At 35.7% G+C, this 23703-nt stretch overlaps 1 protein-coding gene across 2 annotated transcripts in view; it reads left to right on the top strand.

Annotated features, from left to right (window-relative positions):
• Positions 1-23703, top strand: part of LOC145683528 (immunomodulatory peroxidase-like) — a 174651-nt gene that overhangs the window by 40844 nt on the left and 110104 nt on the right. Inside the window, exon 1 of one of the 2 annotated variants that reach the window (XM_081754873.1) lies at positions 21878-22219. The exons of the other annotated variant lie outside the window; for it this stretch is intronic. Coding sequence (XP_081610999.1) covers positions 22212-22219 — 8 coding nt within the window. The 5' untranslated portion in view covers positions 21878-22211. Of the gene's footprint in view, positions 1-21877; positions 22220-23703 lie in introns of those variants that run through there. 2 annotated transcript variants of the gene reach the window in all.

Raw genomic sequence — 23703 nt, 5'->3', positions numbered from 1 at the left:
GGCGAGATTTTGGCCCGCGAGGTTTTGGGAGGCGAGGTTTTGGCCAGGCGAGGTTTTGGTCCGCGAGGTTGTCGCCGCGAGGTTTTGTACCCAAACCGGTTAACCGTTAGAGCAAGTAAGTGCTCATTGGTGCCATTAACATTAACGTTAAAGCCTCCATCGTACGGCCCTTTGAGTAATAATAACACCACGTTTTTTGCTAGTCTCAATGCGTCCCTATATTCTCGCGAATATTCTGACGTGCCCAAGTTAGTTACTTTTTTTTTGGGGGGGACTATTGTTTATGTTATTGTTTATTGTTTATTGCTAGTCTGCAGAGTAGTCCTTACATTAATATGCCATTGTCCTTGATAATTATTGCGTATTTACAAGCAATTTGTTATTACTGTTAGAAGATATCAAAAAACAACAGATAAAATCTACTACTTAACGGTTCATATTTTTCTTTTACAGTACATAAACGATTAATAATAATAATAATAATAATAATAATAATAATAACAATAATAATAATAATAATAATAATAATAATAATAATAATAATAATAATAATAAGACTATTCCAGCATAAAAGTTATCAATTGCATCACACTGGCAACAAGCGACGCATATTTTAACTTCATAAAAAATCGTTTCTCACGATTTTCTGGAAAACTACGTATGATAACATCTTCATTATGTCAAGTTGTTTATCTCAGTGTGATATGTCTTACATCTGGACAATATCACAGTAAAACGAAAATTAAATATTAGGAGTACATCGTACTTTTGGACTACATCTCATTAACCATGGGAAGATTGAGTAGTGTATACTTTAGGATGTAAGTTTCAGCTTAACTTGCATCATACATTCTTAGGATTACAAAAAGGAAATTTGTTCGTTTGCATTTGAACAAAATTCTTAGGATTACAAAAAGAAAAAATAATTTTTCCGAATTCCGGAATTTTTCCGAAATCCGGATTTTTTCCGAATTCCGGAATTTTTCTGAATTCCGGATTTTTTCCGAAATCCGGAATTTTTCCGAATTCCGGAATTTTTCCGAAATACGGATTTTTTCCGAATTCCGGAATTTTTCCGAAATCCGGAATTTTTCCGAATTCCGGATTTTTTCTGAATTCCGGATTTTTTCTGAATTCCGGAATTTTTCCGAAATCCGGAATTTTTCCGAATTCCGGAATTTTTCTGAATTCCGGATTTTTTCCGAATTCCGGATTTTTTCCGAAATCCGGAATTTTTCCAAAATCCGGAATTTTTCCGAATTCCGGAATTTTTCCGAAATCCGGAATTTTTCCGAATTCCGGAATTTTTCCGAAATCCGGAATTTTCCGATTTTACTTTCCGGATTCCGGAAAGTAAAAATTCCGGAATTGGCCATCCCTAAATTGAATGTCCCAAGAAAGGTTATCACCATTGGTTATGCTTTCCATCGAAAAAGACCTGACAATAAGAATACCAGAGTTCAACCAGCATGTATTAGACAGATTTGCTCCAATCAAAGAGAGGAGAATGAACTTACTAATTAATTAAGGTGATTAATTAGATAAAATGTTCTGCATCTTTTTATTTTTGCAAAAATAGAATTTTATTTCACATGTCACATAGCATTTTCTTCTAAAGTTATGCTGATTAGTCAATGAGTCCACTTTATATCTTCTGTCTTATGGTTCGTACTGCAACACCCGAAACCACAATCCACCGACCGCCACTGCATTGATTATTAACTTTTACATAATTTACAGCATCGAAAACATACGGTATTAACGGGATGATCTACCTTTTCTCGGCACAAAAATTTTTATATTGGACCTTATGGGGAGAACATGGCTACCGAATTTCCTCAGTTTCTAAGGAACTAGGTATCTCTAATGGGAAAGAAAAATTTTGCAGCATTCTACAGAAGTTTATTAACGGGTTGAAATACTTAAATTGTATATTTGTCTGCTAGTTTAGCAGAAATAAATTATTAAAAAATAAATAAATTAGTTTCTTTTTATACAAATTATAATATGTCTAACTTTGGAACCAATTATGGTAGAAAGACCAACTTTTTTTTTGTTTTATTCCTTGAGAAGAAACGACTCTAATAGTTTTAATCACAACCATATCTGATACGCCAATTAAAAAATAGTATTTTAATATAAGTATTAAATTCCACCTGTCAAAGTTTGACGAGGGTAAGTCACGCCCCACTCTAAGCTTGGCCGCGGAAAGGGCGGGGGTTGGTGAAATGGAGGGGGAAGGGGATGGATGTCTGAATGAAACAGGTTCTCGACCAGTTTCTGAGATTATCTGTCAGCTGCCAAATACTGTTCGCTTTATATAGTTTGTCTCCCTCAATGGTTCCATACTAAGAGACTGGACGATGTGGTGTGAAGTATCCTCTTTTTCCCGTTACCTCTGGAAGTTCATCAAGATGCATTCTAGAGTGCGCGGGAAGAACAGTATATATCAGAAAACGCTGTTATTTTGGGAATTTTTTCCCTTCCGGACAAATATTATAGCATACAGTAGTGGCGAAGGGAAGGGGGGCAGAGGGGTGCCCCCACAGGATTCCGACAATGTAAAGTCCTGGCCCCCATATATAGGTGTCCGTAAAAAAATGTCCCCTAAGTTCTTTTAAAAATAATGTCTTGGGAATATATTTCAAATTTGTGGTGTTTTCCTGGTAGCAGTCATTTTCCAATATGGCTACCGCCCTACGTAAATCTCTCTCTCTCTCTCTCTCTCTCTCTCTATATATATATATATATATATATATATATATATATAAAGAGAGAGATCGTGAACCAAGGCACTTAGAAAGATAATTTTGGTGTCAAACTATAGGTTTCTGAGGCCGATGAATTTAAATATGGCATTGTTTATTGCCACTTAGAAACCTTACAACCTGGCAACACTGTTGTCTAACGATTAACTGTACAAAGTTACAAATGCGTATATGCACGCATTACTCTAGGTAGCGTACTTCCTTAGGAGTAAACGAAACCTACTTTTTCTGGTAGCTTTCATCACGACAAGACATATTTTACATGGTAACATGAGAGAACATTGTCTAAATCCAATATGGCAGCCAATATGATGGCTAATTACTAGGCAACCAGGTAATGGACTTAATCAAATGCCTGTCATCCTAATTGGCCTAGAGCCTAGAGAATGGGAGAAAGAGGCAGGATACGGTCTCATTGAAGAAGCGTCTCCTGAGGGGGCGAGGGAAATTTAAAATACTCCATTTTTTAATGAAAAACACGGTTTTGCCTCCTTGTCCGCAGACAACACTGCACACCAAATGCTCTATAAGACGTTCTCTAAATAGCCCTGTTAGATCCAACCTGTATTGTGTGTAAACCGTGCATTTTCACGGGGGAACAGCGGAGCAAAAGCCTTGTTTTTTTGTGATATTTCTGGTTTCTCGTGCTTACTTCGCTAAGACTAAGCACTGTAAGCCAATCTCCAATTATCCTATAGCAGTGTTAATTTCAGATCATTTCCTCCGGAGGCACCACGCACAGGGCAAAAGCGATTAAAAATTGCGTGCTCCACAGAAATTTCTGCGAAGATCTCAAGCACTCGAGGGTGAATTTCGTAGCTCTTGGGAGAATTCCCCCCCCCAGAATCACCCCTGAAATCATCACTGTCCTAGGGAGTTGAAACAAGAAGCAGGATACGCAAAAAAGAACAAATTTTCAAAGCATTTAAAGTTTAGGCTCGTTGCGCTAAGCGCCTTCTTAGGAGGAGGATATGGGAATTGAAAAATGCACGTTTTCTTTTATTTATTTATTTATTGAAAAACATGTTTGCCCTTTTTTGTCCCCAGACAACCATGCAGACGACACACACCAATTGTCTTATACAAAAATGTTGCCATGATAACTCCTGTAAGACCCATTTGGAACGGTGTCCATACTGTGCATTGTTATATGGGGACAAGGGAGCAAAGCCCTGTTTTCTTTGACTTTTTCGTTTTCCGCACTTACCCCGCTAAGACTACGCACTGTCAGTTAGTCTTATCGTTTATCCTAAAGAGTTGAAAATCAGATGTTTGATAAATGTTAACATGGGGCCTTCAGTGTACAAGGGATTCAATTTATTTACTTCTTATTTATTTGTGAACGAGAAGGACAATAGGAAGGGGTCGGGCCTCCAATTTCGAGGTCACATCGGCCCTTTAGGGAAAGCTAGATTTGAAAAAAAAGTGGTCGTGGTCCTGGCCGTTTTAGAGAAGGTACGACCCCGGCATTCTCCTGGTGAAATTGAGGAAAACCTCAGCCAGGATGATCGGCATAAGCGGGATTTGAACCCACACTCAACCTACTCAGTGCGGCATAGCAGGCAGCCGCTTTTCCCCTACATCACCGGCTGGGTTAACCACCGGCAGAGAGTTTGCACTATCTTCGTATTAAAAAGGGATATATTTCAATGCTTTTTCATGACACTTGTATCAAAAAAATAAAAATGTGGGATTTGAATTCCTTGTGCACTCACGCCCCCATATATCAAATATGATTTTTTCTTGTGAACGAGCTAACAGCCTTGATTTCAATGAAAAAAAAAAAAAAAAAAAACAACTTGGTACACAAACTGATTTGTACAATGATCTTGGATGAGTTCGTTAACCTGAATGACCAAATTGAAAATTTGAAAAGACGCCGTTTGAACCTCTCAAAAATTCTTAATTTCTACAACTGAATCGTTTCATGCTAAAAGAGTGTTAGTCCATAATCAATGTTTATTTTAGTTTATCAAGCCTGGGAGGCACGCAACTATAGTGGTCCTTATGTAAGTTGAATGGCATAACTTCTAGCTACCCTATGGCCACATACCATAAGTAATACATTTAGAGTAGAGGGCGGAGGGCATTTGAACAATAAATTTCCCGAAATTCTTATTTTCTCCTTCACACTCAGTAAATTTTCTTATACAAGTGCATCAATGTGCTGAATATGATATACCAATGTGACCAGAGAATGGAGAACTTTTTCAAATTTTCGATGAGACGTAAGCCCATAAGGGATATCGTTCAAATATATTCCCTTGGGAGGTAGATTTAAACAAGGGTAGGGAAGGTTTGAACAAACAATAATATGAGCCAAAGGATAATTATGGTGGTCCGCTTCAGAGGGCTACTTTTTACGGTAGAGAACTAATTGCTAATATATATCACTCAATGTGGTGTAAAACAATATGCTATCAACTCTGAATTATTAGAATTCGATATTTAGTTTGGTTTGCCCGGAAACTGCCTGAAGTTAATGTTCTGGACTCGGTCTGAAGGACCCTCAAATCTCAATAAATAGACCAAATAGCATTCTGTTCGCTAATTTTGATTCAGTTCATCTTATAGACACCGATTTAACCAATTTAAACCTTGCTTAAAATGTGTCCCGCACTGTTCATTCAAAACTGTCCCAATACGTATGACACACACACAAACACACACACACACACACACGAAAGTCAGAAATGAAACCAAATTTGGTTCAAAATTGCCTTACTTCAATGTGAACGCCAGCATGATCCAGAAAAAAGTACAAACGACAGCCGTTTCAATTTTTCAAGGAAAGCTGTCTCTTGTTGCCCTGTGCCAAAAGTTTTTTTTTTCTTTTTTTAACTCTTTGATTTACTAATGTACTCTCGAAAATATTCATCCTTTCTTTACATACAACATATTTTCTGAGGCAGAACTATTCCTGAGATGACAAATATCAAACAGAATATTTCCTGAGATGACAAAAACAAACAGTAATGAAAAATATTTTCTTTGAAATGTCAAACGAAGTGATATAGGGGAGCGAGGTGGGGGAGTCTCAATTGAAGTCTCATCAGATCACACAAGAACTAACTCGTTAAATTTCATTACAAAAGATTCTTTTGCAAGTTAAAATAATTTTGCACAATGTACATAAACTTTTTAGTTGTCGTTAGAAATAAACAAATAATAAATGTCCTAAATAACTTTATTTCTCCACTACAGCTGTAAAAATTGTTCAGAACTTTGATACTTTTGAGACATCTTTTTGGAATATTATCCTGTTGCTGTTCTTGAGATAATAATAATAATAATAATAATAATAATAATAATAATAATAATAATAATAATAATAATAATAATAATAATAATAATAATAATAATAATAATAATAATAATAAAACTTTTGCCTTCTGAAAATAAACAGATGGTAAAGTTACGGTCGATACATTTTTGGAATTCGAAGGCATTTTAGAATGCTTGTCTATCATCTGGCTATCAGAAATAATTGATCACCATTTTCTCTACATATCTATAATTTTCTTACAGGGTAGAAACACCTCCTCGAAAGAGAGAGAGAGAAAAAAAGAGAGAGAGAGAAAAAAAGAGAGAGAAAGTGGCCGAACTTGGGCTATTGAACGTGAGGACAGGATGTTTACATTCGCATTGACACCTGCTGTGAAAACGGTCCCTTCATATCTCTCGGGAAGAAAACAAAAGAAAAGGGTGGGCGCGGATGCCTTACCCTCGTCAAACTTCTTGACAGGTGGACTTTAATACTTATATTAAAATACTATTTTTTAATTGGCGTATCAGATATGGTTGTGATTAAAACTATTAGAGTCGTTTCTTCTCAAGGAATAAAACAAAAAAAAAGTTGGTCTTTCTACCATAATTGGTTCCAAAGTTAGACATATTATAATTTGTATAAAAAGAAACTAATTTATTTATTTTTTAATAATTTATTTCTGCTAAACTAGCAGACAAATATACAATTTAAGTATTTCAACCCGTTAATAAACTTCTGTAGAATGCTGCAAAATTTTTCTTTCCCATTAGAGATACCTAGTTCCTTAGAAACTGAGGAAATTCGGTAGCCATGTTCTCCCCATAAGGTCCAATATAAAAATTTTTGTGCCGAGAAAAGGTAGATCATCCCGTTAAGGCATAAAAAGTAGAAGAGCAGCGAGAAAGGAAAGTGACTGAAACTTCAACTAGAGAAACTCAGGAGTAAGAGAGAAAAATACACTCAGATGACGTATGTAATAGAAAAGGTAAAAATGCCCTGTAATAGGAAGTTCAATAGTATATTAGTTCATCAATGTAAACACATCAAGTTTGGATTCTACAATTTTAGAAAGTGAGAAGAGAGAAATTAAAGTGGAGGATTGTTCATAAAGTACAAGAGATTGTTAATAATTATATATACACAAGCTGCGAACTCCTATGCAACAAGCTTATATTTTAAATTTTTTCTTAAATGATAAGTCATACAGTCAAAAGATGTTTCCATCAGATGGACAGCTCTTCCTGCAAGAGTTATTTTCAACTGACACTAAGTAGATCAATCAAACGCGCGCGCGCATCTCTCCTTCCCTCGAATTCTAAGTATACTTGCTTGAACGATATTGGTTCTACTATGATATTCTCATTCAATAATTGACCTTGATTGTTGTTTATTTTGCTAATTTAACTTTTGAAAAAAAAATCCTCAGGAATTCTCCAAATTCTTTTGGGGTTCACACTTGATCCGCCCTTGCACCACACCCAACTGTGCATTAATAGAATCTACGACTAAAAATAATGGACATTTACCGAACTTTTATCAGACTTCGATCCGACATTTTGTTCTCAAGTTATGGTTGTTTTTGCTTCGGCTGATTATAGCTTCGGATGCAAACATTTCTGCATCTAGGTTGGTCCATACTTTGTCCTATCATAGTATCAGGAATCATTTCCCAAATGTTGTCTGGCGGGGCACCGTGGCTCAGTGATAGAGCCACTCTGGTGCGTGAGGTCCCTTGTTCGATTCTCGGACAAGTAAGTTTGTGGTCTATAACATCATTTCCGTAGGTCCTTCCACATTCTCATTCTACCAATTCTTCCATCCTCATTCACTTACCTTATTCATCCGTCTCCCTTAGTCAAAAGGACATAATCGTGGGACGTTAAACTGAAAGATTTCATTTCATTTTGATTTTCAAACGTTGTCGGTGTTATTTTGAAACACCCTGTATAAAGGACTTTTGATAAACCAAATTTCATGGGAAATTTGTTTCATAAAGTCAACGAGCACTCACAGTATTTTCTAAAGCTTGGGCAACTCATGTATGTAGTGAACCGTCATTAGAAATAACCTTTACTAATAATTGTGATAATTGCTATCATAAACTAGTAACACATAAACGTAAATTACGTTATAGAAAAGAGAATGTTAACGTCACTACTAGATAATCTTGTGTAAGATGCTCATCTAACAAAATAAAAAATAAAATCCTTGGCCCAAGAGTTTGTTAGAACACATTGGTGGTTTGGGAAGCAATAAATACAATATGATAACCATATTTTGAATCTGCAAGAAGATAATTGCTTTCATAATAATCGGGTAGCTATGATTTTGAAATCTAATCGTAGCACATAGGCACTCCATAAAAATATATTCAGTGAGATACAAAACTGCATAAAGTTATTTATAATTTTCACATGCCCAAGCACACATATATAAAATGGTCCTTGGTTAAGATCATTTTAACAACACATAATAACATATATTAAACCTATTATTTTTTCTCAGTTTTATAGGTAATTAATATGTGTGTTATGTTCACGGCCAAGGTAAAGTTTTGTTAATTACTTGAAGTGCAAAGTGATGATATTCATTTTTCCTCAATCAGAATTTGAAAGGTTAAGGACATGTTCTCTTTTCCTGTATGAAGTGAAGTTTATGAAAATTCGTGACGTCAATAAAACTGGGATCGTATTAAATAACAACTATTAGCAGTTCTTGTGTTTTTGCCGCGAATCAAAATTGTTTACGGGTCAATTGCTATTTGAAAGAGTACATTTGAAAAGTGTCTAGTGTATAATTATTTAAAAAGAAGTGTTCATTATATTATATATATATATATATATATATATATATATATATATATATATATATATATATATATATATAGAGGGCCGGATCCAGGATTTTTTGAAAGGGGGTGCACCAATAACCACCACTATATTTGATTTAAATTTTTAAGTTTTTAAATGTCTTTAGGCATCTGTGGTGTGAATGAGGAATATGACTGTTCAGTGAACCTTTTTCCTTGAACCTTCAGAAAATCGACTTAAACTATTGGTTTTGCAAAACTAAGCTTTCTTTTAAGCCTCAAACGGACACATGACAGCAGAAAGTTTCGGAAAATGTTGCTTTTTTACTGCTAGGTTCTCATTTTAGAAAGTGTATATTTACAGTGAAGGGAGGTGCATGTTCTCCGTTGCACTCACCCACCTAAATCCGGCCATTATATATTTATGGCTTTGCAGCTCTTAAACCACGAGGCCGATCTCGATCTGACTCACTCTGACTCAACCCACCATGACCTACCGAACTACTCTGACTCAACCGACTCATACGACCCACCGACCCACTCTGCTCATTGCATTGTGAACAGTATCTTCTGAACACTGGTGAATTTGTGTACAGTTTACTTTCAAGATCTCCATATTTCTTCCTTTTTCATTTTTCATTTATTTCTATTTACTTACGTGAGATGAGTATATCTAAGTGAAAAAAGACCTTCAGATATTTTTGGATATTGAGATTTGTCATCGTAATAATAGTAATAGGACTTACTACTTGATTTTCGAGACACAGTCGAATTTTACTCTTTTTTCCTTTTTACGTTGCCCCCCTTTTTTGAGACAGTCAAATTTGAACCTATTTTCCACTGAAAAATATCTGTAATTCAACAAGGAAATAATTATAAAGGATAATTAAATTGAAATTTATCGTAATATGATCCATGACAAACACTTTACCATTTTATATCGTAAAGGCCAGATCCACTGATATTGTAATAGAGAAGTGCTTGAGCGATTGGCCGTAGAAATTCAAACTCCGATTAGTGATAATTTATTCTATTACAAGTGTAAAGTCTTTAGTCAGTGGAGAGGAGAGCGTGGATCACGGGTCAGAGTTGATGACGATGGGTTTTGGTAAGTCAGAGTGGGCCATGTGGGTGGTGAGTCAGAGTGAATCACGATGAGTGGTGGGTCACAGTAGGTCGTGGATCACGGTGGTGGTGGGTCAATTGGTCATGGGTCAAGTGTTTCCTTTCTTAACTTACGCTCCGTAGATCAAAATAAATATGCATGCTAAAATATAATTTAATAATTTTAGATGAACTAGTAACATGAAGAGAAAAATAATTTTAAAAACTAAGACAGTAAACAAGTACATAATGTTAATTTCACTACTAAACTCCCATGACCTAGGATTGAACCAAGGACCCTTTGCATCAGGGGTAAACGTTCTACCACCAAACTTAATTGTTCCCATGAGAACTTTGTAATGCTTGTAGTAACCTCTTCATTTTACAGGTCAAGGTAACAGAATTACAGTTAGAAATTATATAAAAAAGAAACACTCATTACGTGTTGCTTTGTAAGCATCAGACATTTTTACCCAGACAAACACAAGAATGTTCTTTTTCTCCCGCATGTATTACAATCTTTATTTCCCCCATAACCGCTACTTGTTTTCCAATTCACTACATATTATGCATCCATAATACTCAATACTTTCACTTCCGCTTCGATGAAAGAGAAACAACGTAATAATAATAATAACAGCTGAATAACATTAGCTATTTGCTTCTGTACATGTTGGGAAATATGGGTATTTTTACTATCTGTATCTATGTATGAATAATGTAATGGCAAACGCAGAATAATGGACGTAGTACCTGGCGTCTGTTGGGCAGTCATATGATAATCAAGGAAAATGAAATACAATTTTTCAGTTTAACGTCTCACGATTATGCCTTTTTGGCTAAGCAAGGCGATGATTTAGGCAAATGAATTATGATGGAAGGATTGGTGGAATGAGAATAAGGGAGGAAACGGGAGTGCCAAGAAAAAAACCCACGGACACAATCTTGTCCACCACAAACTTACTTGGCCGGGGCAATGATAATGGAAAATTCTAGAAAATGCGATGCAAACGAAAAAATTGTGTCGCAAAATGCAATGCATCTATGATCATAATCTATTACCGAAGTGACAAGAGTTTGGCCCAACAAGCACTATGCGAGTTTTCAACCTGCTAGATTTCTTTCGAGATTTTAGTTATTCGAGATCTTGTCTCGTGAGATTCTGTGCGGTGACGTATTGGTCTGCAGGATTTTTCTGTGGCGATGATTTGGCCGTGAGATTTTTGTCCTTATACCTCAGCGATTCGGTTTTTAAGAAACGATACCAGAAAAATATCTTAGTATGGGAGATATGTAATGTGGAGTGTTTCTGAAATCATGAATCTCATTACATTGTGTTCTGATTCAACAAAATGTAAAATTTGCGTTTCAGTTTGTTATATAATCAATATTACGTTTGGATTTTGTGAATTCTCTATATGACCTGAATAACGCAAATTTTGTGTCATACAATCATCTATTTTTCTCAACGTTTTTCGTAGGTTCAACACATTATTATTATTATTATTATTATTATTATTATTATTATTATTATTATTATTATTATTATTATTATTATTATTATTATTATTATTATTATTACTAAGCATTGTGATGCTGCCGCGAATTTTGTGTAGAGATACTAGATGTGTTTTCGGAATTTGGCACTCATATAGATATCGCTGCTATGCCAGAATGACAAGAAGAAATATATTTTAGTTGGTGGGAAATTTTGCATGTAATCAGGGATTTTTTTCCTTCGGATGGGAAGTTCGCTGTCAGGAAATTGACAATAATTCTTGTAGGAATTTCAGCGTAGTTTTTTTTTTTTTTTTTTTTTAATAACTCATGGATTTAAATTTTAAAGATTGAAACATATCGAGTGATTATTTTCCAAAACAATTTAGCATAGGTAAGTTGCGTGAATTCTAATCAAACTTAAAAACAAAAAGGTTATTATTTGACCTCGAGATTAAGAATAACTCAACCATATCTTAATATAAAAAAGTACGTGCCCATAATTATTCTTATGATCTTTACATAAAAAATATATTTACACGAAGTTGTGAACACCGATTACGTGATTTTACTGGAGTATTATTTCAGAAAAATTCCCAGCTACTGTCTATAAAATGTTGCGACGCTATTTTATCTTATATCCCGAAAACACAGACATGATTTGAAATGTAAATCGATTATTTTTTTGGTTTCTATTTTGCTGTTTGTGCGTACGTAAGTCTCAAAAGCAGAAGATTCGTACACGCACAGTTAGCACGTAAGAACATGACCTTCTTCCGTAAAAAGAAAGAATAATAATAAAACTATTTCGAATACAAAAATTTGTTGGAACACACTTTTTTTTATACAAGTAATAGGAGTCATTTTACATAATAAGCTGAGAATTTACTGCAGGCTTTTTTCCGAAGAATAACAAAATATTATTTTATGATTCTGAATAAATTGTATGTACATATCCGTGAGTACATCCTGAAAAAAAAACAGCGAATAAATTGTTAATTCCAGTGATGAGTGGTCGTTCTTAGACGTGAATTATTATTACCGGTAATTGAACAGCATAAATATAATAGTACAAAAGAATATCCGTTTACGCGTTTCCAGGGTCAATCATTTAAAAAAAAATGCCAGTATAGAGTAGTAATTAAAGGTTGTTACGAAGTGAAAACCAGGAGATGGTTTAATATGTATAGCACCTTTAAGAGTCAATAACTTGGAAGAGGAAATTATAGATTTACCTTAGAGATTACGTGTATGATAATGTAGAAGAAATATTTCGTATTTATTGTAACCATCACTGCAGGATGGACCACGAGCAAGTAACACAAAATAAAAAAAAAACAAATGTGTTATTGCTATCAGTGGTGTGGCAGAGGATTATTCTAGGTTTTAACTCTTCCTTTAAACAAGGTTTTATTTTTTAAAAATACACATTTGCCATATATATACAAAAATCATCAAACTATATGAATTTGGGACTTTCAAACTTCCCTTTGATGAAATTCTGTGTATGCCACACATTATTATTATTGCAAAAATAATTTCGTAACATTTAGGTTTCATAAGGGGTGCTGAAACGTCACGGGTTACTTTGGCCATGGTTTTCTTCCTAGTCATCAAAGTCTAGGTCTTGCTTCTGAAATCTGATTTGGCCCAGTGTTCGAAAGCAGTGCAAATCTTATCAGCGTAACAGCATTATTGCAAAATTTTGCTGTTCATTACTCGAAATCGTATATTCATGAGTTCAATTCCTGATATGATATTATTTTTTAATCACCACACATTGAATCTAGTTATTCAATTCCTATTTATTTCGGAATTACTTGTATTGTAGAACCTACCTCATTGATATGCGGACTTCCAGCTTAAAGTGGCATGCACTGCCACCAAAAATCGAATCCAGATCTTCTATGCCGTATGACGAAAACACACTCGCATAGTATGTCACCAGTTCATAAAACATTAAGTTCTAAAGTGAATTCAGATGTGCTCACATACCCTAACAGAGGAGAGACACAGAAAGAAAAATATAAAATTAGTGAGAAGAGACACAAATAGTCATTTGCAGTTATGTGTGTGAATGTCAGTTTCGTGTTGTCCGGGTCTTTTCAAGTCATGGCACTTTCTGTGTCATCGAACCAATCTGAGTCACAGGTTCTAGTAGGTCACGAGCCTGACGACTTTTGAGCCTTTAGGGTCACGAAGCACTAAGTTCATGTACTTTCTCATCACTGTAATGCACTTCCGAGTGCATTGGAATATATGGTGGTTGTTAGAGTGCAGGCCATCCACGGCGATACTGCGGATACTGTTCGGTTTCTTCAGTAATAGCCGGTTTCACTCTCATTTCCGTTCCAGACGTTGAATACAGTGTTTACCTGATGATTTTGTTCCCAAATAATTATTATCAGTGGCCACTTGAGTTCCCTATTAACAAAAATCCATTAATTTTCCCTAATCGATCCACTTTGCACGTAACTTTCCACAATAATTATTCGTTGTTGTACAAATAATTATACTGGATAAACAACAAGTAAGCTTCTATTACTTCATGTCATAAGAAACATAGCTCCTTAGCATAGTAAACAATCCTAACTGGCGACAACATTAATAAAGTGTGTAATACAAAACACAATAAATATGGAAGACTTCTGTCGGAAGGACGGCAATAAGCAATGTTTGAAAGTGTTTTAAATTGGTGCAAGACTACTATTTGTGATCAACTTGGATGAATCAGCCTAGGAAATCTAGGGATACGAAAGTTTAGCACTGTATAGACAGAAACTTACTTGTCTATCGCGGATCCTATCCTATCATAAACAAAACCAAAGATAATGATGTCGAAACTTAGGTGAAAACTCATATTTTATGGATCTTGAGTAAAGAATTACAAGTAAATAAATAAAATCACATAATTAAACGTTTCGTATACAAGATGTACAGGGTACGAAGGAGAAACGTGAATATTAAAGTAAGCAGTAACGTACGCAGAATTTCATCAAGGGGGATCAAGCTCCGAATCTCATATCATTTCAGGAATTTGTATGCATACCTAAATGTGATAAATGTTTATTTTTGCATAATATTTATCTCAAGGAAGGGTTAAAACCCAGAAATTCCCCTTGCGTACACCACTATATGCAAGTGATAAAAAAACAATGGATCGATTTGAAGTTAATGGCACAAAAAAGATAGTGAAGAAATATTTGCAGAAAATTGGGAGAAAATTGCAATATTGGAGACAGTTAAAAGCAGAATAATGAACTGTTTGGGAGAGAGTAAATGGGCCTTATGCAGACACATTCTGACGCATGATTAGTGTCATACTCAAGAGTTCGACTAATATATGTTTCCTGCAGTAGTCAGGCATTAGTATAACGCTAATCATACGTCAAAACGACTCTGCATAAGGCCTAATATTGCTTATTGAATCAATCAAGTAACTAACAATTCTTCAAATATTTATTCGAGTTAGAGAAGTTGTTTACTAAAGATTAGAATAACGAACATTCTTCAAATAATTATTCGAGTTAAGAGAAATTACTTGATTAATTATTCGATTAGCGAACAAGTCTCAAGGGCCCGTACTAAATAAGTTTCAAGGAAACACTAGTCACACGCACTGCTTGTAATCTCAGTTTGCCATTTGCAGGGATGGTACGCTTGAACCTCGAGCGTCAAAGCTGGTAGAGTCATATCGGAACATACTATTTTATTTCAGTCACTAGTTTGGGCTTTCCAAGAATAATATAAATACAATTTATACCTAAGTAAAGTAGCCTACAAAAATATTAATAAAAAACTGCGTGTATGACATGTAGTTCCTGAACACGTTGTTTTTTTTTTTATCTTTCCCCTTTCGATTGTTTAGAAGTTGCGTGATAAAGGTCGGATAGCTTTGTCCTTGCCCCGTTTGACCATGTCAAAGAACCAAACAAAAGACTACGCACGTATACTTTCCCCTCTTTTTTCTTGTCTTTTTAACAAGGCGGATGTTTTGTATTACATTGTTCCTTTAAAATGCTTAATACCTCAACAGCCAGACAACATATGCCAACAACATATGTCTGTTAATATGGTAGAGACGAACAAGAGGGGAGAAATACACTTAGGTATTTAGATAATAATTTGACAAAATAAAATGGTGTCCTTATATCTTAACCTAAAATTTAACATTTTGTTTTTGTTAACACTTAGAAGAAATTGTTTCATGTGACAAATCGTGGTTCCTTTGTAGTACAAGGTGAGGCAAAAATAAAGTTACACATCTGAAAAATAATATTGACTACGTTCATTGTCTGCTTGAATCTATTGGACCTAGCGAAGCTAGTACAAAAATTATGTGCAAATACTATGTTATTATGCAAATACTATGCTTATAACGTTACCAATTGGCAGCATTGATAATTGATTTAAGGTACTGGTAATTTCAAAAGATTTTCCAAGGGGAAACTTTCGATACAATATTACTGTGAAGATACTGGTAAATCGAGCAGCATACAGAGGGTAGACCCAGCAGTGGAGAAATAGTAAGCTGTTGACAGATTTCACAATTTGAATATTAAGGACGAATTGTTCGTCTGCCTTGTATTTGAGGTTAAGACTGCCCTAAAGTACTGGCTAGCTCAGATGCCAACATAGTCCTTATGAAGAAACAACATTGCGATTTTGGAAAAGCAAGGCAAATAGTTGATTTGATAAATGACAAAATTGTTGGTTGAACAGCACACACTTTATAATACGCTGGGCCAAAGTATCCGTAAAAATGATGGTAAATTGTTGATTGACTAACATATATTTTATAATACACTGGAGTAATGTATCCTTAAATGACAGCAAATTGTTGGTAGATCAATATACGCTTTATACTATTTTGGACCAACGTATCCTTAAATGACAAAATTGTTGGTTGACCAACATACACTTTATACTACACTGGACCAACGTATCCTTAAATGACGTCAAACTATTTGTTGGTCAACATACGCTTTATTAAAACCAGAAATTACCAACCATGCTAACCAGCCATTAACTTGGCCTATGTAGGATCTATTAAGAGTTTAATTGAAGTCACTCTGAGCTTAAATGGATATGTGGTTCGGGGAGGGGGATTTGATAAATCTAGATGGAATTTGAGTTGAGTTGATTTTGAGTTTCACGTCCCGTTCAGCAGCGAGGCTATATGAGAGTGGATTTACTGATTAATGTGGAATCCGAACATGAGCTCCCACCGGGAATCGAACCAGGGTCTCTCATGCCTAGAAGGAATTTATCTTGGTTTGAGAAATAGTTGCGACAATTGGACTGTATGTGTTACAAATGAAGTTAGTTTATTCCATGGCAATTGTCAAGAAGAAGCTGGCTAAGAAGTTGTATAACTGAGAAAGAGGTACCAGTGATGATGCTAGAGGGGGAGAAGGGTCAATCACCCTTCCCCCTGGTAACTACACCTGCTGTCAGACATGTATTCTAATGAAGTCGAATCACATAAAAGTGTCCTTTTCGGTATGGAAGAAAAAGGATGCTCCTAAAAAATGTCTATGTCTTTCGTTTGTTTCTCTCCTTCAAGAAATTAAAGCTGGTATCGTCACTGCCGACGAGACAAGACTAGAATAACGTTTTCTAGTCGCATCTCTTAAGTGTCGAACAAGTCTCGTCTAATCTCAATTCTAGAAGAATTCTTTCTCGTCACGTCTCGAGCCTAGAAAAGCATTTCTCATCGCATTTTGTAAATTCATGTACTAATTTTATGTTCTGATTTGTTTTCTTAATTTCATCTTGAAGTTATCAAAATCCTTCCACGTGACGAGCATAACATGTTTATTATTGGAATATATTGTGAAATGACTTACGTATCTTTAAACGTTGATAGTTGCTCTTTCATTGTATTTACAACCCCTTTGTCAATTGATAGACTTTCTACCATATATAATATATAAAACAGTGTATGAGATCAAAGATTTATGTGAATTGGTGCTGCCACAAGACTCGAGAAATTTCTTGTTTCATCTGGATTCTCGCGTCTCATCTGGAATTTTGAAAACGTGCTTCTCATCTTGTGGCCAACACTAGTCACTGACAGGAACCCACTGGATAGAACAACGTCAATTTGAAGTAAAGCTCGAACGTTTCGAGTAAGTCTACAGGAATCATATTATGTTTCTGTACCATAAAATTGAAAAATGAAATGAAATAAAATGAAATCTTTGAAATTTACGTCCCACAGTTATGCCGGTTAGGCTAAAGGAGACGATGATGATGAGTAATGAGTGAAATGGTGGAATGAAGAAAGTGGAAGGAAAAGAGAGAACCCCGGGAAAACCCCCACACACGGTGTTTGTCCACCACAAGGTCCACTTGGCGGGGGCTGGGATCGAACCCGGAACCCCAAGCACCAGAGGTGAACGCTCTACCATTGAGCCACCGCAGTCCCCTCCATAAAATTGAAGAAACAAGATATCAGTATACATCGAATTCTAGTGCTGTATATAATGCTGTGTTACTTGCATAATAAGCAATAATGGCATATCGCTGTAAAAAAAAAGCAATATATATATATATATATATATATATATATATATATATATATATATATATATATATATATATATATATATATATATATATATATATATACTAATACAGTGAAACATCCCTTAACAGACGCCTGTCAATAGTGGACGTCTCCGTAATAAGGACAGATAATTTTGTCCCGGCAAAGATACAGATGGTGATCAGAAAAATGGAAACACCTGAACGAAATTGCAACTTACCAGATTAATATGGTGTCGGGCCACCTTTCGCCTTCAGAACAGCCTTGATGCGACGTGGGATGGAGGCATAGAGGTCGTGAATGGTAGCAAGTGGAATTTTACACCATTCCTCGTGCAGGGCATCGGCCAGTTCTGCGAGAGAGGATGGAGGTGGAAATCGTCGCCGGAGTCGTGTTTCCAAGACGGACCACAGATGTTCAAGTATGTTGAAATCTGGGGATTGGGCGGGCCAGGGGAGGTGTTGAACTTCATCCCGATGTTCCTCAAACCACGCTGCAATAACGCCAGCTGTGTGAATGGGTGCATTATCATCCTGGAAGATGGCGTCATTGTCCGGGAACAACATCCGGACCATAGGATGCAAGTGGTCTCCTAAAATTGCGACATAATCGTTGGCAGTGATTCGTCCGCTAAGTGTGACCACAGGACCCAATGAAAACCATGATATGGCGGCCCACAGCATTACCGAGCCGCCGCCATGTCAACAATTTGCCCTCTTGGGCGGAGACACTGCAGATCATAAGCTTCTTTGGGCGTTCTCCACACATAAACACGGCCCGTGGTTGGGAATAAGGTGAAGGATGACTCATCCGACCATATCACAAGTTTCCAGTCCTCAACGGTCCAAGTTGCATGGTCGCGGCACCATTTGCGGCGTGCGAAAGCGTTATGGTCCCTGATGAGCGGTTTGGCCCGTGCAACACGACCCCGTAAGTTCATATCATGTAATTCACGGCGGACTGTGATTGTCAAAACAGGGTGGGGGAGGTGCTGATTGAGTTCCTCCGTAACTTGCTCCGCAGTGGCACGATGGTTCTGCGTGACAATGCGCTTTAATACCCAGCGTGACCCGTCACTCATGATTTTCTTCTGCCCACTGTTCCACTTCCCCGATGTGGTTTTCCCGTGTGTTGTGTAGGCCGTCATCACCTTCGACACTGTCCCACGCGACACACCTAACACAGTAGCCACTGCTGTCACACTCACTCCACATAACCGCGCACCAACAATTTGCCCTCTTTGAAAATCTGAGGTCTCCCATTTTACACTACCTCCGTCTGCTGTAGCCACTGGATACTGCTGTTCCACTGCGCCTGACGTAGTATGGAGACTGACCTAACACACCACCAGCAGCAGTCCGGCGCTGCGGGCGCCACGACACCACTGCCAACCCATACATCTGATGTGTTGCCAACTACAGGTGTTTCCATTTTTCTGATCACCATCTGTATGTGTTTTATTATGGAGGAGAGCTCTCCCTTTTATGAATATTCTCAGTTACAGACACGCACAGTCTTCCTTTACCTCAAACTTTTTAATTACATGCTCACAGCGGACATAAATAATAATAATAATAATAATAATAATAATAATAATAATAATAATAATAATAATAATAATAATAATAATAATAATAATAATAATAAATTATTATTATTATTATTATTATTATTATTATTATTATTATTATTATTATTATTATTATTATTATTATTATTATTATTATTATTATTATTATTCAACGCTGATAATAACAACGACCTTACTTAACCTTCCCAACTGGTCGTTAAGTGCAGGTAGTTGTAAGTTGTCGACTAACTGTATAATTTCTATTACTATCATAGTAATTAGCAACTGCGCAATAGGAAGAAGAAATTCATCCAATTTTTATTGTATTAGTTAAAACTATTCATAATACAAAAAAAAAATAGAAATCGACAACTGATTCAGTTACTTATCCTGTCCAAACGAATCGGGATATTTATTTCTGTTTCTTGCAACAAATTAAACTGTAAGAATTCCTTGACTGATTAGTTTTTGAACCCATATTTATCTAAACCAGTGGTTCTCAACCTAATTCCTATCGCGACCCGGAATTATCACATCCTCTTGCCACTGACTTCATTTTAAGTTCTGGTTTGTAATAAGCTAGTGTGGAATTTTTAATATACATATTGCGGCGATCTCACAATAGCCATCTATTTCTATAATAGTAGAATCAATTTCTTGTGTATAGTGGATTCAATAACTTTCCTAAAAGCGAATGGATTAAAACTAAATTTGGTCAGTTCATTCATATTGCAAATAGCGAATCCGATCCGTCATGTTGTTTCAAAACGAGGTTTGAAATTTTTAAAACTATATTAAGTTAACGCCCTTAATTTTGAGTCATATGATCAAAAAAAGTGATTTCTAATTTTGGTTTTTTAAAAAAACTTGGACAGTTGTTAAAAAAAAAAAGTTATTGAATATTTAAAATTACTTGATAATGTGTGTCACGAAAATTGAACCATACATAGCCGCACTAAGGAAATCACACCATGCTCAGGTATCTCATTAGCTTTCAACTTTGATTGTATTTCAATATACAGGTTTTGTTGCATTTGTATTTTTCTGGTATTTCAATATGCACTTCTCATCAGTTTCATATTGTACTTTTTTCATTTCAATTGATTTTTAAACAACTCTGCACCTGTTGAAAATGTTTAGTAGGCCTATTTTTTGTAGTTCTTAACAGTAGGTATAAAAATAAAAATACGTCTCTCAGAACAAAATTCAAAACAATATTTCAAAATATTTTCCGGTATTAGATTCTAATTATGTTTATCTCTTCCGCTTATCTTCATGACCCCCATGAAACCCTCTCGCGACTCCTCTAAGGATCGCGACCTCCAGATTGAGAAACCCTGATCTAAACAAATAATTGTAGGAAGAATAAAGTATTGGCAGGCAGGATATCCCCCCCCCCTCGTAGCTATGTTTCTAATTAGTTTAGGTGTTACCTAAGCAAAATTAATATAAAGACAGGCTAAATAACGCCTAGAAAGGATTCCAGTTATTCACAAACACGTGATGAACATTCCAACACAACATTTCATTATGTTTCTTCTATAACGTATGCTTCAGTGCACCGTCTCTTGTCAAATTCATAACAACGACATTTCAAATGGTTACATCATGAAGTGCGATTACAGCATTGCGACTCCGCCACGGAAAGACATCTTTCCTGTGTGAACAACGTATAAAACTGAGAAGAAACGAAAGCTAATATGCCTCCACGAATCATTGCAATATTTTTGAACCATTTTATTGCCCCTTGAGCTTGTCAACACCACAAGTGAACAATATTAGAAACAGCTTCTCTCTTTCAACATGACTTTTAGGGTTCCATTGATCGATTTTATGTGAAATAGCTCTATCGCAACTTTTCTACAAAATTCTTATAGTGATTACTTTCTTTCTTTCTTCTCGTAATGCCTAGACCACATGCAATTTAATTTCTTCCTTTTCTTCTTCTTCTTCTTCTTCTTCTTCTTCCGTAGAATTAACTAAATTCGGTTAGTAATAAAGTAATTCTGTAGTGTTCATGACCTCGAAACAGAAAGTAACGTACCGTATTGAAATAAAGAGTGGTTCAGTTATCTGCGCTCGAATGCATTACGTAATAATTGACTTAAACAATAGGAAGAATGGGGCAGTTTGATTCAACACATGTTAACAGCCATAGAACCATTGAAAGAGTACTTTACCGATGTCCCGCCCCTATTCTCCCACCCGCAGTAAAAGCGGCAATGAAAATGTTCGGAGAAAATATCCAACGCAACCTCATTTTCATGTCGGAATGAAATTGAGTTTGCTTGCAGTCAGTCACACAACTTACAACAGTACAGTTCTCAGTTCTTCCGTAGCGTAAAGTTACTTTCCTGAAGATGGATCACTATATCGACTACAGCGCTTATACGGACAATTATTAAACTAATTTTCCATGGTGATTTATTTTCTCTTTCATCAGTGGACGATGCAAAATCTAGCCAACAATGTTGCCATAACATTTTTAGTTCCTACCACAAATTTTGTTCTACGTATTTATTCCGTTTTGTAAGATAAAGAACACATCGTTTTAATGAAGAAACAACAATTTGTTTTAAGTAGCACACAACGAAGTACAATTTTCTCAAACTTCGCACCGAATAAGCCACAGGAGTGCATTCGACATGAATCGGTAAGTTTACAAGTTTTGTATAAAAAATAATTATGCACTCATTAAATTTGATGTATTTATTTACTGCACCGGTTTCAGTAACCAATCATTAAAATTATTAGTTTGTTAAATAGTATTTACATGTAGTCTCGTTGACAATATTCACTGCATCAATATCTCATTCACTGACCAGGGATGCGCCCACTGGGAGGGGAGCACCGGGTCTGAACCCCCCTTAAATTTCTCGACTTGACTAGCCTTTGTAGACTTTCTTAGTAGAACTATATACTTGTTTAACAGAAAAATGATTTTATCTGTACTCAGTGGCGTATTTGGGGAGTTATCGGGCTCAAGCCCCTCCGCCCGAAATAAATGTGTTAGTTTTCGCATTCCATATACAACAATAATCCTTCTTACCATTAAGAATTTCATTGACTTTCTATTTTCTTATACTCTTTGTTTAGAAATAACACTATTTGTTAAATTTCACCCCATGTAAGAACTTCTTCTTTTCTTTCTTTCGCCCATTCTACTCTTCTGTTCCTTTTTTCTTAGTTGTTACTTTCTTTCGTTTCTCCTATCATACATTCGACCGTTGTTAAATTTGATTCTAGTCGGCTGTCGTCAGTAACACCAAAACTAAGAGGAGCTGATAAGCGAAACTGATGTTCCACACCAACTTGCACGGATATTAACATAACGGGACTTTAGTTATTATAGGAAAGGAATATTTACATCGTTTAGTTATAAAAAAATGTTAATGTTTGAATTAAAGAAAACCAAGAGCGGGAATAAGTAAGCCCGGGAAATTAGGTAGGTCAAGAGGATGCTTCCTTTTTCTGCTATGACTAGAATAAAAGGTTACATTCACTGCTAAATTGTTGTGTGTATCATATCACATAAGATTCAGCAATCTGCAATTATTCTTCCATTAAAACTTCGATTTATGCATAAATTAAAATATATTTAATTCTCAAACTCAGGTGGGCAATTGCCCTCTGCTTCCGCGTGTTGTGCATAGCTTCCCGAAACAAAATCCTAAATACTCCATTGTCTGTACTCTTTCTTTTCTTATAAAAAATAATACGGTTCTATCACTTTTGTCCAAAACATAGGTGGCAGTCATTAACAATCACTTATCATCTATTCGGTGCAGACTAAGACAGGTTCAATATTACATAGACGTACTGCATTCTCCTAAAAATACTTTAGATCCCTCCCAGCAAACATTTCTGGGTGCGTATGTGTTTCAAAATAACCCGCTGGCTGGGTGAAGCACAAATACCCTCCTGCACCAGGGTCCCGAAGAGATTTATTAGTGCACTATTAAAACAACTGTTATGAAATTCGTGAAAAAAAAAAAATAAATAAATAAATAAATGAAATGTTTAATTTCCCACGGTTATGCCCCTTAAGCTACCTTAAGCTAAAGATGAATTATTATTGAACTTGAATGTTTACGAAAGTATTTGGTCTAGGAATTAATTCGTGCGGTTGGTACGCAC

The sequence above is a fragment of the Thermobia domestica genome, chromosome 4 (assembly GCF_964235325.1).
Source record: "Thermobia domestica chromosome 4, izTheDome1.hap1.1, whole genome shotgun sequence".
NCBI classification, from domain to species: Eukaryota; Metazoa; Arthropoda; class Insecta; order Zygentoma; family Lepismatidae; genus Thermobia; species Thermobia domestica.
This window is presented reverse-complemented; position numbering and strand designations above follow the sequence as displayed.